Source organism: Periplaneta americana, chromosome 10 (assembly GCF_040183065.1).
Source record: "Periplaneta americana isolate PAMFEO1 chromosome 10, P.americana_PAMFEO1_priV1, whole genome shotgun sequence".
NCBI classification, from domain to species: Eukaryota; Metazoa; Arthropoda; class Insecta; order Blattodea; family Blattidae; genus Periplaneta; species Periplaneta americana.
Window position 1 is genome coordinate 46,955,372 of NC_091126.1, and position 17,329 is coordinate 46,972,700.

The following is a 17,329-nucleotide window of genomic DNA, read 5'->3' on the forward strand; positions in this document are numbered from 1 at the left end:
GACCCCATGCTATTGTTTCTTATTGCATTAGTAATTAATTTCATTTTTAGGGAATATATTTTATTGTAATTATTATATGTGTACAGGAGAAGCATGACAAAACTATTTTTCCTTCAAAATTATACTTAAAATAAATAATAAGCACAATATTATAAAAAGTTCGTATGAAATAGTTACAATGAATGAACTTTACAAACAGAATCACTAATATTTCTTTCTTTTTGCATTGCTTACGAATAGATATCTTTTGCAGACAAATTTTGCATGTATATTGGCGAAATCCACTAAATATTGTGATACTGTACTGTATTTACTTGCCTTTGATAGTATATTGGCGAAATCCGCAAAGGCCGTGAAATGCAGATAGCTGTTTGCCGACAGTGACTTTATGACTGAGAGAATAACATGTCTTACACTGACAGTTGTGTAGATTGGGCAAGCTTGTTGATCCAGGTAACAAAGGGGTTTTCTTAAGTATCTACCATTAAAAAAAAAAAACTCCTGTGAGGCACAATAGATCCAAAAAAGTATTAATTTCAATTACATCTCCTATCTGTTAGTCCCCAATGGGAAGGGAGAATGGCCTGGGAATTGCCCTCGTACATAAGCTGTCTGAGAACTACCTGGGATGGAATGATGTGCAGATTCCCCTGCAGGAAACCTACAAACTCCCTACTGCCTAAAGAATTCCTTTACCTTTCTGCATAGATTTCACCGTGGTCCCTCAACCCCAGTCTCACAAGCTCAAAGTAGAGTCCACAATACTTAGAACTACCACCAGTAACTAATGACCACATACCACATTGTCTTAAGTTCAGTGGCAGCCCGTAGCCAACTCTACATGGACGCAAGCGTAAAATATTGGAAACGGAAGTGATGATGAAAGAGGGAAAGTGTAATTGTGATCGCGAATTTTATTATGGACCCAATTACATCTGTTGTTGGCCTGCTCTTTGACAAATTAATTTCTATATTAGAGTGTCTATGTAAATGTGGATATTGTCAACAATCAAATGAATATACTGTCAATAAAAAAAGTTTCCAACAATCAAATTCTGTTTTGGCATCCTTAGCAGTCTGTATTATACACCCAGTCAAAACATTATTGTGCCTGTGTCTGTGTTGCTTTTCATTGTGATTTTTTGGGTTTTCTACCTTTACCTACAAATAAAAACGTGGAAACTGTCGGTATAATAATAATAATAATAATAATAATAATAAGATTGAGAAGATTAACTACATATGTAGGTGAAATTATTGGGGATTATCAGTGTGGTTTTAGGCATAATAGATTATCTATTGATAAGATATTTTTTATTCGACAGATATTGGAGGAAAAATGGGACTATAAGAGTATAGTGGATCAGTTATTCATAGATTTTAAAAAGGCATATGACTCGGTTAAGAGAGAATTTTTATATGATATTCTTATTGAATTTGGTATTCCCAAGAAGGTAGTTCGATTAATTAAAATGTGTCTCAGTGAAACGTACAGCAGAGTCCGTATAGGTTAGTTTCTGTCAGATGCGTTTCCAATTCACTGTGGGCTAAAGCAAGGAGATGCACTATCATCTTTACTTTTTAACTTTGCTCTAGAATATGCCATTAGGAAAGTCCAGGATAACAGAGAGAGTTTGGAATTGAACAGGTTACATCAGCTACTTGTCTATGCGGATGACGTGAATATGTTAGAAGAAAATCCACATGGGAATTTTACTTGAAGCAAGTAAAGAGATAGGTTTGGAAGTAAATCCCGAAAAGACAAAGTATATGATTATGTCTCGTGACGAGAATATTGTACGAAATGGAAATATAAAAATTGGAAATTTATCCTTTGAAGAGTTGGAAAAATTCAAATATCTGGGAGCAACAGTAACAAATATAAATGATACTCGGAAGGAAATTAAACACAGAATAAATATGGGAAATGCCTGTTATTATTCAGTTGAGAAACTTTTATCATCCAGTCTTCTGTCAAAAAATCTGAAAGTTAGAATTTATAAAACAGTTATATTACTGATTGTTCTTTATTGTTATAAAACTTGGACTCTCACTTTGAGAGATTAACATAGGTTAAGGATGTTTGAGAATAAGGTGCTAGAAAATATTTGGGGCTAAGAGGGATGAAGTTACAGGAGAATGGAGAAAGTTACACAACACAGAACTGCACACATTGTATTCTTCACCTGACATAATTAGGAACATTAATCCCAGACGTTTGAGATGGGCAGGACATGTAGCACATATGGGCAAATCCAGAAATGTATGTAGAGTGTTAGTTGGGAGGCCGGAGGGAAAAAGACCTTTGGGGAGGCTGAGACGTAGATGGAGGATAATACTAAAATGGATTTGAGGAGGTGGGATATGATGGTAGAGACTGGATTAATCTTGTTCAGGATAGGGACCAATGGTGGGCTTATATGAGGGCGGCAGTGAACCTCCGGGTTCCTTAAAAGCCAGTAAGTAATAATAAACATAATAATAATAAAATTTCATGACCTGCATTTGAATCTACAGTTCCTGATTGAACTTTACAGAATCAAATTCATCAATTTTTTGGAAATTGTCATCAATTGTTAAGATATCATAAAAATTAAAATGTTGTATTTCTTCCAAATTCTCAGATTTATGATTGTCTTATGTCTCTTCACTCATATTTAATATGTAACAAAAAAAAAGCATACAGTAAGATAGTAATTGTATCCATCAAGAAAGTCCAATGTAATGCGGCATAATTAAACTAAACAATCGTTCTTTAACTGGCACATCTATAACTTGACATTTCGAGTGGGGTCTATCAGTACCAAATGATACATCGGATGATGTAGTAGATCACACGTGCAAAGTCATTATTAGAGTGATCAGGTTGCCATTTCAACGTTAAAAAAAGTGTGGTGTAAGATATCCTGAATAGGCAAGAACGGATACTGGTCTCTTGGTAAGGTATTAAAGAAAATAAATTCCATGGGTCTGATGGACTAATGGAAGGTTAAAACAAAATTTGGCATTTGTTCCCTGTTAAAGTGCTTATATGCTGACTCAGGTGCATAATGTAAACTAATGTTGTTCACACTATCATGCATGTAGATTGATCACTCATCTTTATTGAACTGTAAGTAAATGCCTCTACTAGTATATAAGTTCATTACGGAATACAATATATAGCAGTGTCTCACTGCTGTAAGTCTGTGAAATTATTGATTACTGTGTAATATTTTCAATACATTGTATCAGCACTGCAACTTATTATGATTTTGAAGATATATGTTATGCCACATGCTCTGCCTTAAAAGATTGCATATACAGTAACTGTACGTAAAAGATTGCATATAACTGTATGACTACTCAGCACTCAGGCAGGGATGTAGAAATTGTTACAGTAAGTAAGGGATTATAGTTGTAGGGAAAATCACAATAATATCACATAAATTGTTTTATTTCTAAGTGTCTGAGATACGTCATGCAAATAATAATCATCAGCAGTAAATAAATTGTAATGAACTGATGTAACAACTTCTACAAAAGACAAAGGAATAAGGAACAAACGTTATTTGAAAATTGAAATATTTGTGATATACAGTATAATTATGATTTTATGACTATTTATTTATAAATTAACAGTACTTCACGTTAAATAATATGGTGTAGGCCTATTATTTTAAGGGAAAACATTATGAACTGTACTTTAAGTATATTGTGTCATGAAGCGTTGGAAGAAAGAAACAAATACTGGTACATAAATATGTAGGCAAACTGGAAAACTTTAAATATAATTATTTTCTAAGCTTTCATTTCATTGTTCATCTATTGCAATTGCAATGTGTATAATGTTATAACACATTTTCTTAAATTACAAGAGTTCATTTTTCTCACTTGAAGGACCTGCAGCAGATGTTTGATGTTAATTTTATATATACCATTCTCTATATCGGGTGAAATTACATTAGCAGTTGTAATCCTTAAAACTGAACATAAATGATTGTTGACTCCTTAGCCTAGTTTAGTTAAATTTCATGTAAGAAAAACTATTTACATCTGTATGTATTGCTGAACATAGTTTATATTTCTGAAACAATTTTTTATTTTATTATTTAAAATGAGTGAAAATGAAATTGAAGTAATTGAGGATATTATGATGACTCCTCTCTTTAGCATGAGGTCGAGTGATGAACTGTATTAAATTTGTACTTCCCTATCACGTTAGCATAAGACTGTGGATCAGAGAGGGGCAGCAGGTGAGGTAAGGTTTGAATGCATGCTGTTGCTGAATCGAAATTGGAGCACAGTACATAATAGAACAGGATGATACATATATCAAACTTGTTATGTCAATCATCTTGCAGTGGCCAATCTTTATCTATAATAATAATAATAATAATAATAATAATAATAATAATAATAATAATAATAATAATACATTATCCATAATTCTCGAATTATTGCTTTATTCGATTTCTTTGAGTGTTTCTGCTAGTTTCTTTCTGATTATGAATTAGAAGCCCAAATCAACCATCCTTCTGAAGAGTCGGTAATTTTGTTTTGCAATATCTTCTAGAAGGATTGCTTTCACTACAGTTAAAGAGCTCATTCCACCCTTTGAATAAAACTTTTAACATTCAGGAGAAAATTTTTCTGAGAAAAGTGTTCATTTGGGACTAATATGGTCTACTGATCTAGAATTGCGCTGGGGTATGGGTTCAATTCTTACTTGGGCCGATTACCTACTTGGGTTTTTCCGAGGTTTTCCCAACCAAAAGGCAAATGTCAGATAATCTATGACGAATCCTCAGCCTCATCTGACTAGCACCAATTCCATCGACGCTAAATAACCCAATAGTTTGATACAGCCTCGTTAAATAACCAAGTAAAAAGAAAAAACTAATATGGTATTCGAATGTTTTGATGTATTGTATCCAAGGAATAAGCTGTTAAAATCTGCACAGTTATATCTGTATATACTGTGTAGATTGCAGGGGGCAGTAGAATACATTAAAATAAATACAATATGCGTAGTTTGGCAACAGTGCATCACCAGCTCATGAACAGAAGCACACATGCACAGTCTGAACAGCAGACTTCCATTCCTTAATGGCACGAAATAATGGTACATGTTAATCATTTTATTGAAAAACTGGAAAGGGATAAATCATTCCTTATCAGTTTCTCTAATGATAAGAGTAAGTATCAGAATCATATGGATAGTACTTATTGAGTAAAACAGTGTTAACATTTAGGGGAAATTATTGTTATTATTATTCTGAGGAAAGTATTCATTTGTTGTACTCTGTCCAAGGAATAAGCTGTTAAAATCTGCACAGTTATATTACTTCCACCCACTGTACACACTCAGTATATATATAATAATTTTCCCCTAATTGTTAGTACTGTTTTACTCAATAAGTACTATCCATACGACTCTTCTAAGATTTAATCATAATTATAAAAATTCACTAAATAGAATTAGAGATTTTCTCACTTTTTTCGTATTAAGCTATATAAAAATAAATGTGAAAGTAAATTTCAAGGTGCCGTTATTCGAGATTCTTTGAGGTCAATAACTTTGAACTGAATGTAAATTCATGTTGTTTTGAAGATACTATATGTATAATTTAGATACGAAATAGAGATATGTATATATGTGTTCATGCACTTTGAAAGTACATGTAAAAGGTGAATGTTACAGCCTATACACATCATTGAGCCAAAGAAGAAACAGAAATGTAGTGATTATGTGAAATTGATTTGTTCTCTTGTGGTTCAGGTTAATGTTAGAGGAGGAAGGACGACCTCTACGCGAGATCAGCAGCGTCATGATGACCACATCCGGATTTTTGTCTCCGGCAAGAGAAGGAAAACTTCCAGAATCACGGACGCCTTTACAGCCATCGGACTCACGTTCCAATTCCCCTCAGCCAACCTCATATCCAATGGTCCCTCCTGAAGTGAAGGGTGATAAGAAACCAAAGAAATTACCATTCAAGAAACAAATTGATGGTATAAAAAAGATAGGGGACAAAGAAAATAAGAAAAAGGATCATAAATTAAAAGATTTAACGAAAGTTGAGAAACACGTGCCAGCAGACGAATCAAAGGTAAAGAAGTTGGTAAGTATGAAGGAACTTTCTAAACTTAAAGCTCTGAAGTCGGGAGCTCTAAAAATGATGGCCCATGCTGGCTCAGCTGCAGGGCCAAGCACGAGTACGAAACCTCCCAAACTCAGTCCGCCCAAGATTACGGCAAACAAATCGCCAAATGTAAGTACTCCTAAAATTGGTAAGCCCGCTGGTCAGGCAAAAAATCCAAAAATGGAGAAGAGTTTTCCTCTGCCATTGACAGTTCCTCAGCAGAAAGTTGTGAGTCCTGAGAAATGTAAAGATTTAGGTGTAGTGGAAGGGAAGTTATCTTCAGAACCTGATAAACAAAAACTTAACATATTCAAAAAGATTTCAAAAGTGAAAGAAGAAAAGCCTGAAAAACTGGACAAAGTAGACAGATCAGATCACTTCGAACCCCCACCCAGAGACTCTCGTGAAAGCTCCCCAGGTCTTGTGATAGATGAATCTGAGGCTAACAGTCGCCAACGAGAAGCACGCATGGCTCAGATTGATGACTGTATCGAATCCGTAATCCAGAGAAATATGGAAATGGTAGATGAGGATCCCAAACCTCCAAAGGAGAAGAAGTCTCCTTTGTCTCACGTTGCAGAGTCATCTTCATCTAAGGTAGATGAGACCATCAATGATGTGGTTTCAGGTCATACATCGGGACTGGATCATGATGTTTATATGTTTGATGATGACCTTTCCCCTCCAGGAACTCCTTCTACACCTAGAACGCCTGAATTACCCACACCATCTCGTAAAGTGCAGGAGCAGAAAGAGAAAAAGAGGAAAAAGGAAAAATCTAAATCAAAGAAAGAATCAAAAGGTAAATCTCCAAAGGGTTCTATTAGTCCTAAGAAAATACGGATGGAACTTCCTGAACCAGAAACTCCAGAAAGACCCAAAACTCCAGAGGCCCTAGAACCTCGGGAGCAGCAGCCTCTTTCTGCACCTGTGTTCCCTTTCTTTACTCATTTCCCACCAGCTCCCGGTCTTATTCCACCTCCTATTAGACATCCTTTCTTTTCCAGATTTCCCTTGCCTCTCGGGAAAAACTTACCTCATCCTGCTATGCCAAACTTACCTATGCCACCTCCTATGTTCATGCATCCACGCACGGAAGATATTTCAGAGCCTAAAGAGAAGCAAGTGGTGGAAAAGCCTGTACGAGTAATCTCTCCAACTCCAGCTGTGGCAATGAAGACAGAGAAATTAGAGAAACAGCAACAGACACCAGTTCCTACAGTGAAGGAGAAGTCTGGAGAAAAGGTGAGTTCAATGGATAGTATTGTATACATTCAAGAATGTGTAGCATGCTTTCTTTTGGTTGTCATTTCCATACCTTCACCTCAGAACCAGAAAACAGGAAAAGAGGTGGAAATTACTGAGGGAAGATGTTCCAAATTTATTGTGGTGAAGAACTACACGATATATTTTTATTCCTTTTGATATGAGAATGGAGTGTCACCTCTATACTGAAATATATTATCTAGTACATTCAATTAACCGTGCATTTTTAACTTACAGTAGTTCCTCCTGTTTCTGTTAAAAGTGTCATTGGGATTGCTTTGTGCATTGTATACCTGATCTTGCTACCAGTTGGAAAATTTGGTGCAACATATGAAAAATTAGTTTAATGTAGGTAAAAATGTAATAAAATTGCTTTGTCAACATCATTAAACAATCACTGTAACAGAAGAGTGTGATTTTTGTGTATTTTCAGTGATGGTAGAATTGTAGACTTGCAGTTGGCACAAGCGATTTTGGCAGATGGATTTTGTTAATCTAAACCAGTGGTACCCAAACTGGGAGTCGTGGAAAGAGCTGAGGAGGGGTCGCGAGATGATTTACAAAATAAAACAAAAAACTCCTTATTAACATACGCTTACTGTGTGTTTAGAAAGAAATGCCAACAACATTTAACATAAGAACAAAAAAAGTTTCAGTAGTTATACACCCAATTTAATTAAAAAAATAATTTTAGTAATGTGACAAATGTGTTTGTTTGTCAAAAAGTAGCGTCTCAAATCTGGACTCTGTATTCGATGAACACACAGTGATATTCCTTTCAAGTTTATTGAGATTTCTCGTCTTTGTTTTGATGGCAATCATAGACTAAAAAATTATTTTGCATAAATATGAGGTTGCAAATGTTTTAAGAGCTTCTCTTTCAAATTCGAGATATTCATGCATTTTTTTTATCCACAGCTGATCTACACTCTGCGAAAAAGCTTAGTCGCTACATTCCATGAAGTGTCATATATTTTTTTAAAATTCAGCCAGTTGAATGCAACTGTCTAAAAATAGATTTGTGTCTATCTGTGACTCACATTGTTTTGAGTGTTTCGGAAAATACTTAAATGTTGTTGTTTATACTTGTGCAAACTTAACTACATGTTCAGAATAGAGGGAACGATGATCTAAGCCAAAGTAATACAGGGTTGTTGGCCAATAGGAACAGCAGTAGACGAAAGTAAAATAGGTGTGAACTTATATGAGTATAGAGCAAGAATTGGAAGGTTGAGTAGAAGAAGAGTTAAAGAAGAGAGAAAATGGGAGAATGGTGAGAAGAAAGAATTAATATGGGCGATTGGAGTAGTCATAGTGATATTAATAATAGGCGGAATTGAGGTGAATCAAGGCCAACGAGTGTGAAGAACAAAGAGATGAGAGGATTAATTAAGGAAGAAATGAAATTAGGGTTCATAAATATCAATCAGGAAATAAAACTACAGCTACAGGATTTCAGTCAGTCAATTACAGATTTCAAGACAACAATAGAGAAAAACAACAAAAGAATCGAAGAGCTACAACAGTTAAATAACCAGGTAAACACATAGAAATGGCTTTTAAGGAACTTGGAGGTTCATTGCCGCCCTCATTTTCGAGATTTACTTCCAAACCTATCTCCTTACTTGCTTCAAGTAAAATTCCAGTGTTTTCTCTAATCGTTTTTGGATATTCATATCATCCGCATAAGCAAGCAGCTGATGTAACGCATTCAATTTCAAACCCTCTCTGTTATCCTGGACTTTCCTAATGGCATATTCTAGAGCAAAGTTAAAAAGTAAAGATGGTAGTGCATCTCCTTGCTTTAGCCTACAGTGAATTGAAAAAGCATCAAACAGAAACTGGCCTATACGGACTCTGCTGTATGTTTCACTGAGGCACATTTTAATTAATTGAACTAGCTTCTTGGGAATACCAAATTCTCTTAACTGAGTCATATGCCTTTTTGAAATCCATGAATAACTGATGTACTGAGTCCTTACTCTCTCATTTTTTCTCTAATATCTGTTGAATACAAAATATCTTATAATAGTCTATTATGCCTAAAATCACATTGATGACCCTCAATGTTTTCATCTATATATGGAGTTAATCGTCTCAAAAGGATTTTGAACAAAATTTTATACGTCAATAAAAGTTAAATAACGAGGTGAAAAAGAAAATTAGTGATATAGAAGATAGTCAGAAGAAGAAAAATTAGATAATTTTTGATCTTAATGAGGATGAAAGAAAGTATGGAGATGGAACTTACAATGCAGTTCAGCGAGTGTGTTGGGAGCTTTTCAAAATGAACATAGATGGCAACATACGAATGGAAGAAGCTTATAGAGTTGGCAAGGGAAAATTTGAGCCAATTTTAGTTAAATTTCAAAATTTAAGGACAAAAGTAATGATTATGAACAGAGTGAAAAATGTGAGGGAAACAAAATTGCGTTTTGAAAATGATCTTAGTTACGAAGTAAGAAGAAGAAGAAGAAGAAGAAAACTATTGTTACCATATCTGAAAACAGCGAAAAGCAAAATACATTTTTCAATCATGAATAAGGACAAATTGAAAATTAATGGTAAAATTTACGATCTGAAATACTGTGAGAAGAATTGTGACAAACTAGAATTTTAACCTGAAATCGAGTGAAATCAGGTGAATCACAGTAAGCAGCAAAGATGCAATGAACGTGAAAATGTGTTTGAATCAGTGGAGGGAGTGCAACATGCTATAAAGAAAGAAATGCAGACGATACTAAATTCCAACAATGATGAGATGAGAGAAGATGTATAATGGAGCCAGAATAAACCAAGGAATGAAACGAAGTGCAGATAGCAGTTACAGTACTGCTGAGGAAAGATTATTAAACAGTTGGAAGTGCCTGAGGTCAGAAACATAAACAAGACAAACAGAAGAAATGAAAGAGAAGACATGGGAGGAACGAACAAAGGAAGGAAGCAATTACCAGATATTAGTGAGTGTCCGGACAAAATAGATAAGGCTTTTGAGAAGATGATAGAAGAAAGTGGCAAAATGAAGGGCAGTGGAATTAGTGAGGAAGAAGAGTGCTAAAAAGTGAGTGTAAGAAAGTCAGGGGTGACAAAAGTGAGAGAATAAGAATAGAGAAGAAAGTGTCAAGTGTCAGTAGGGAAGAAGCAATAGAAGAGGGAATTTGGGAGTAGGAGTGAAGTGACTACGTAAATAAATTGAGGAGAGAAGAGTAGGGAAATAATAAGTGATATAAGATATAGAAAATGGAAAGATAGATAAGTAATTTAGGAGAAAATGGCTGGGAAAGAAGAAACAAGAGTATGTGGATGTGAGAATAATATATAAAAAATAATGCAAATAATGAAGGAAAGGAATATGCAATACCTAATAGCGATGCGACAAATGGAAGGGTGACAGCCTATGTAAGAGAGAGAATGAAAGAGGATACGTGAGGAATGATAGCAATTCAGCTAAAACAGAAGAATAGGAAGTAAATAGGAAATACTTGGCAAAGGAATATGAACACAAAAGAGTGGTGTGTATATTAAAGTGATGGTGGGTCAAAAAGCAGAAATGTAAAGGTCCACCATAACTATGAACTGTAAAGTTGGCTGACAAATATCATATCGTATCATACCATAACTGCATGTTCGCAAAAATAAAATCAGTATTTGTCGTATCATACGTAGCTGAATTTTCCACGAGCTCTTTAATGCACTGCAATGCATCACATTCCTTTTTGTCAAGTGATGTCGACCAGAAATCAAGTTTCTTCATGAATTCTTTCATTTAATCCCAGACTGTCATTATGTTAACATCTTGGCCTTGCAAATTACCTATACTTTTCAGAGTGTTAAGTGTTCGAAAATATCAGCAAAGTAGTCTACTAGAAATTATGTTCATGTAATATTTTGTGTCATTATTGCACTATATTTTTCTATTTTGGTCGTTCTTGGGTGGTATCCACTGATTTTGAATAAAATTATCATTGTTTTTGATTTTACAAGGATTTGTGTTTTTGGAATGCGGTTAAGTACCCTACCAGTTTGGTAGTGGGTGTCGCATACAGACGTCTCGCCCAAAAGTGTGTTGCGCTTTCAAAAAGTTTGGGAACCACTGATCTAAACATAAGAGAAGTTACTCACCACTGCAATGTCCATTGATATCTCAGTGCCAGACTGCAGAGAGTGTGGGATCATATTAGTAAATACACAACAGAGTAGTTGTGGAAATATATATTGTCCTTATATACATAGTATATCACTTTGCACAAACCATATTTAATATCATCTTGCCATGTGTTAGTCCTAGAAGAACTGTTATGGCCTTAGAAAAGGATTTTCATGACATCTTTTCATGGGACAACCCAGTGAGCCTTTTCCATTTAGATGATATATCATTATTGTCTCAGGGAACGTGATTGACATGCTTCTTTCAGTTCTGCTGATAACTGGAGATGTAGCCTAAGACTGGTGATATATAATTCTTGTAGCACGTATATATTTTTCTTCTTCTCCCATCTGGTGTAGCCAGCTGTTCGACATATGAATCTCGTCTTACGAGCTGTTAATCTGTTTTCATTTCTCTTCCAGCGAGTCCATGCTTCACTCCTGTAACACATGACTGTTCTAGCCATTATTGTATATAGAGGAATATGCTTTAATATTTGTGCTAATAATATTTTAAAGCTCTGTTAATGATGCTATGGATTTTATTAAATTTCAACATTTTTTCTGGTAAATCTAAATTTTCAGCAAAGGGTGGATTATAACCGAAATAATAAATTCATTAAATTGTTGTAGGCTTTTGTTTAAGGACACTTGAAAGGGGTTTTCAGTTGTTCCGTATGTTTTACCTTATCTCAAAAGAAATTTAATTTTCTCGAGAACTACAACATATAGACAAACAAAATTTTCATCAGTCTTAAAACAAACCCTGCTGAGATGATTGATACCCACAGTAAGTAACTAGGTTTATTTTCTTTCATTTGACAGTAATTAACACTGGAGTGACAATTTTTTTTTTGGTACCATTTTCTAAGAAACTATTTGTCGAAACTGAATAACACTTTTTATACACGTTATTTATTAGTAGGTTGACATTGTAGGTGAAAGCTTTTTTGCCATAAAGTCTTGATTGTTTTTTAATTGATTAATATAATCAATAATAGTTATTAATTTAATTATTTTAGAAATAATGATAAGACTTTATGTCGAAAAAGCTCACTTATAAATATAAATAGTTTGTGAGAAAATGATACCAATCGAAAAAAAAGATTTAAAAAATGTTACTTTGTTGTTTAATTAATCTCAACCGAAAGAAAATAATCCTAGTTACTTATTGTGGGTATCAATCAATATAGCAGTCTCTCTTCTATGATTGGTGAACATTTTGTTTATCTAATTTGTGAAAATTTTGTTTATCTATCTGTTGTAGTTCTGGAGAAAATTCAATTTATTATGAAGTAATTAAAGTGTACTGAACAGCTGGAAAAACTTACCAAGTGTCATTAAACAAATTTTGCTTGATACTGAATATTTACCACAAAAGGCCATTACAGTGAAACCTCGATAAGACGCTCTTCAAGGAACCACATAAAAATAGCGTATTAAACGGGAATATGTATTAGCGAGAGTGAGTCATTTTTTGGATTTTTTAAATTTTAACACAAAGGTATGAATCAGCATAGATGTTTGTTGAAGAAATTTAGGGATTAAGTACTGTAATTATGCAGGATAAATGGTTATTTTATTTTCTTTCCTTTCAGAAAATGCCAGAACAAATACACTGTCTTATCAATTAAAGTGTCCCTTTATTAAAAGAGTCAACTGTTGCAACTGATCCAGTACTATGGATAATTGCATTTTCCATACGATTTAAATTGGAAGTGACATCAGTAATTTGACTACTGATCCAGTACTATGGATAATTGCATTTTCCATACAATTTAAATTGGAAGTGACATCAGTAATTTGACTACGGGAAACATTAATGAATCTGTATCACAGGCACTGTGGCAAGGGCTTCATTGCGAGAAGGATTTGGAATGTCTACTGCTTCCACTTTTTCATCATCAAATCTTCACTGACAATGCGATCTAAAACTGCCAGCAAGGACAGGCTCTGAATACAGTATTCTTGAGGTACTCAAGGGTCACATTATATTCTGTTGTAGTCACCAAACAAAGACTCCTACAAATTCTTCAATATGCGGGTGCTAGCTGTAAATGTAGAAGTCCAGGAAAATTTTCTCAGTATCCTTTAAATTACGATATTTTAGAATTTTCAACAGATGAAAGAGTGTATTAAACTGGATGATGAGCATATTAAGCAGTGGATTTTACATGGTTTTATAGAGGGATGTCAAGGGATCGGATGAAAAGAGCGTATAATGTGGGATAGCATAACAAACGGGTGTGTATTATCAGAGTTTCACTGTATTTCTTTTTTTTCTGTAGATATTTCTATAGAATATCTCTTGGCTACCAGATTTAAATCGTGTACAGACCATTGCAAGGCATATACTGATACGGCTAATAAAACCAGTTGTACAATAATTATTGTATTTAATTTAAAATCACTATTAATAGTGCTACTTCCATGTCATGTCCCGCACAATTGCATTCATTCATATAAATATTAAACAGAAGATAGATTCTACAGTCTTATCTGACACATGTTTCTTTCGTTTCATTTATATATTTTATCTTCTACTTCGACAGAAATGGGATTTTTTTGATACAGATTATAAATACTGTAGATGGTCTATTGTCAGTGATTCTTCACCAAATTATCCAACCAGGTGTGTAGCGTCAGGGAAAACAGGGTAGATACTGTCCACCCAGAAATCACGAAATAATTCATACTACATGTATCTATTATAATTTTCTTATATGTTCTTTTCAAATTTCTAAACAGATTTTTTTAAACTTCTGATAAAGTTAATAAAGTTCCGCATAATCTATTTTAGGGATCTCAGAAATAAGTTTTCTGCAGCCAGATACTGCAGAATACGATTTGTCTCTTCAGTCTGCTTCAGTCTCTCGTAGCTGCACTAAAGTACCTCTCTGGCTGCTCTTTAAAAACATATGCGTGCAGGATCATCTCCTTCTCTCACACACAGAACATAACGCACCCTACACGAAGATGGCTAGACATGTTCACCCCAGTTTATGTAGAGCAATGATATGACAATGTTTCCTTCCCGCGACTGTTGTTTCTTGTGCTGCAGTTTTAACAATCCCTATCAAGCATGGAAAGAGTTCAGGTGATGATTGGCATGAAAAATGTGATTTTTGATTCTGTTAGTTTCCTTAAAAGCAATTCTTTGTTGTCTTTAACATTGAGCAGAAGCTGAACGTAAGTCTAAAATAAATAGACAGTCCTCAATTAAATTTGTCCCAGAAAGACGGGAATTTGACTGGAAAATTTCGAAGTACTTGGTACTCTAAATATAGGTGGCTATGTGATTCTGAGCAGGTGAAGAACCTTGGAATAGTACTGGTATTTCTGCAATAAAAGAACTTTGAGGTAAAAGCTGTAAAGTATGCAGAGAGGAAAACATATTAGAAATGAAGAAATTTTCCACACGTTGAGAAGAAATAAAGAACACTGACAGAAATATCTTGCTTATAAGCTGTTAGACATAATGAAAATGTGACACGGAATAGACGAATATTTGATCACATTGTTGATGCAGTATGACACCTGGACAAGAATAAATTAGCCTTTAGAGGAAATCAAGAAGAACAAGTATCAATAAGTAAATACAGTTATTTAGAAACCCTAAACTTACTGGCGATAGAAGAAGCCTTCCATGAAAGACCAACTTGAATGCAGTTCTGTTTGTAAAGGCACATCTCCAGATATTCAGAATGGTTTGATCCAGTCTGTGGCCAATGCTTTAAGGGAAAAGATATTATTGTTCTCGGAATGATTTAGGTATTTTCTGTCTACCCATACTTCGCCATTGTATTCAATAATAGAATTTTATTCACCCTGTCAAAAATTTTTTTTTGTCAACAAATGCCAGATATGTTTCAATATTAAATTCACTGTGTTTCAACCCTAAAACTTTTTCTTCCCTCAGAAAAAACATTTTATCCACTTGTGAACTGCTGTTACCTTCATAGCATTATTCCCATATACTTGCATTAATATCTCACAGATTTTGCTTCCACTTTTGCCAAGTTTGACAAGAAATGTTAATATTTGTTCATTTTAAATCAAGATCCAATATTCTCACAGCAGTACACCAAAAGACACGCAATAATAGATGCCATTCAGAAAGAGACTGTCATATGTCAACAATAGCACAGCAGTGAACTGTTGATTACCATCATCATCATCATCATCATCATCATCATCATCATCATCATCATCAAAGCATGCTGGAGTTTCTGTTCGTAGCTGCCACAAGTACAAGGTGACTTGCGAGTGTACAAACTTCATCAGATGTCATACTGTAGGAAAACAGTGTCCAATGTCTACAGAATGTAACTCACATTTCAACAAAGTGATATATGGAAACTTATCAATGAAAAATTATTTTCCTCATAAGAAACTACAAATTACATACTTACAGTTGTAAAAGTACTTAATATTGTTGTTATTATTTATTTATTTATTTATTTATTTTATTATTTTGTTTAGATAATTCTGGTAATAGATTTCGCGGACTGTTGCACCTACTATACAATGCGAAATATTTAACATGCTATGTGTAATTTGTATCGTACATGACACTACATTCTGGTGAATTTTGAACCTGAGGCATAATTTATTTGTAGACGTAGCATTGATACATTTATTATTAAAAAATTTACATAACTTTAGTACAGATTTTTGATATTATTTATTTGTTTTTTGACAATTAGGACCTACTGTTTGAATTTGTAATTTTGGAATGCTTGATCACATTCAGTGCACAAACAGTTCTATTGCAATGAAACTAATGATTTTACATAATAGTAAGTGTGTGGTCCTTAGAATAGATAGGGTTGGAAATGTGTTAAGTTAGGGGTAGGAATGTAATTTTGAGAACCGGATAATTTAATATAGGAAGCTGTAAAGAGTGATGGTGAGTCCCTAAATACAGAAATGTAAAGGGCCATCAATCACTTGGGATGTTTTTGCTTAATGACAATAAATCTCATCATATATCATATCATATCATATCATATCATATCATATCATATCATATCATATCATATCATATCATATCATATCATATCATATCATATATCATATCATAATAGTAAGTGAACAGTAATATTATTAGTAATTGAAAGGAAATGCTATGATTGGCAGGTTTTTTAGAGAAACTTATTGTCAAGAAAGTCAATAATTGAGTGCCACTTTTACAATGTGTTAAAATAGTTGCGACTTACAGAATATTTGAATATGTTGGTTAAATTGAATATGTTGGTTAAATTACACAGTTACTTATCATAAAATTATTTCTGTTTATATGTCTGACTGTTCATATTTTAATTGCCAAAAAAAAACAAATGAAAAAATATTTGGAAGTAATTCGAAATAGTAAAGTGAAATGTTGAAAAAATAAGTGGTCAGTTTGTCAGTATATTTGTTTCAAAAATATTTTCGGTTAATACATCATAGAAAATTAGGAATCCTTTTCGGCACATTTTTCCATCCTGCATTAAAAAACATAATCCTCAGGCAAAGCAAAATACCATGGTTTGCTAACAGTGTCTAATGAACTTTTTCTTTTGTGTGTGGTGATTGCACTTGCCTCTTGCCACTAATGGTATTGATAATCATAAGCTCTTCGTTGTAATGTAGTATGTGCATGCTTGTTGCCATGTGATGCACATTTGCTGTATATTACTTTATAATTTCAGTGGTTAATATGTAACATATGGTGGAAGAACTTACTAGTATTGGTGATAGCATTTTTTGTTGTTAATTTTTGTATTTATTTACAGTTTTATTATATTATT

The 17,329-nt window shown here is 33.9% G+C and overlaps 1 protein-coding gene across 5 annotated transcripts in view; it reads left to right on the forward strand.

Annotated features, from left to right (window-relative positions):
• Window positions 1-17,329, forward strand: part of Taf3 (TBP-associated factor 3) — a 113,323-nt gene that overhangs the window by 26,231 nt on the left and 69,763 nt on the right. For all 5 annotated transcript variants that reach the window (XR_011334305.1, XM_069837353.1, XM_069837352.1 and 2 more), the window contains exon 4: window positions 5,762-7,370. Coding sequence is in view for 4 of the 5 variants with exons in the window: in XM_069837353.1 (XP_069693454.1) it covers window positions 5,762-7,370 (1,609 nt within the window). In the remaining variant the exon portion in view is untranslated. The remainder of the gene's footprint in view (window positions 1-5,761; window positions 7,371-17,329) is intronic.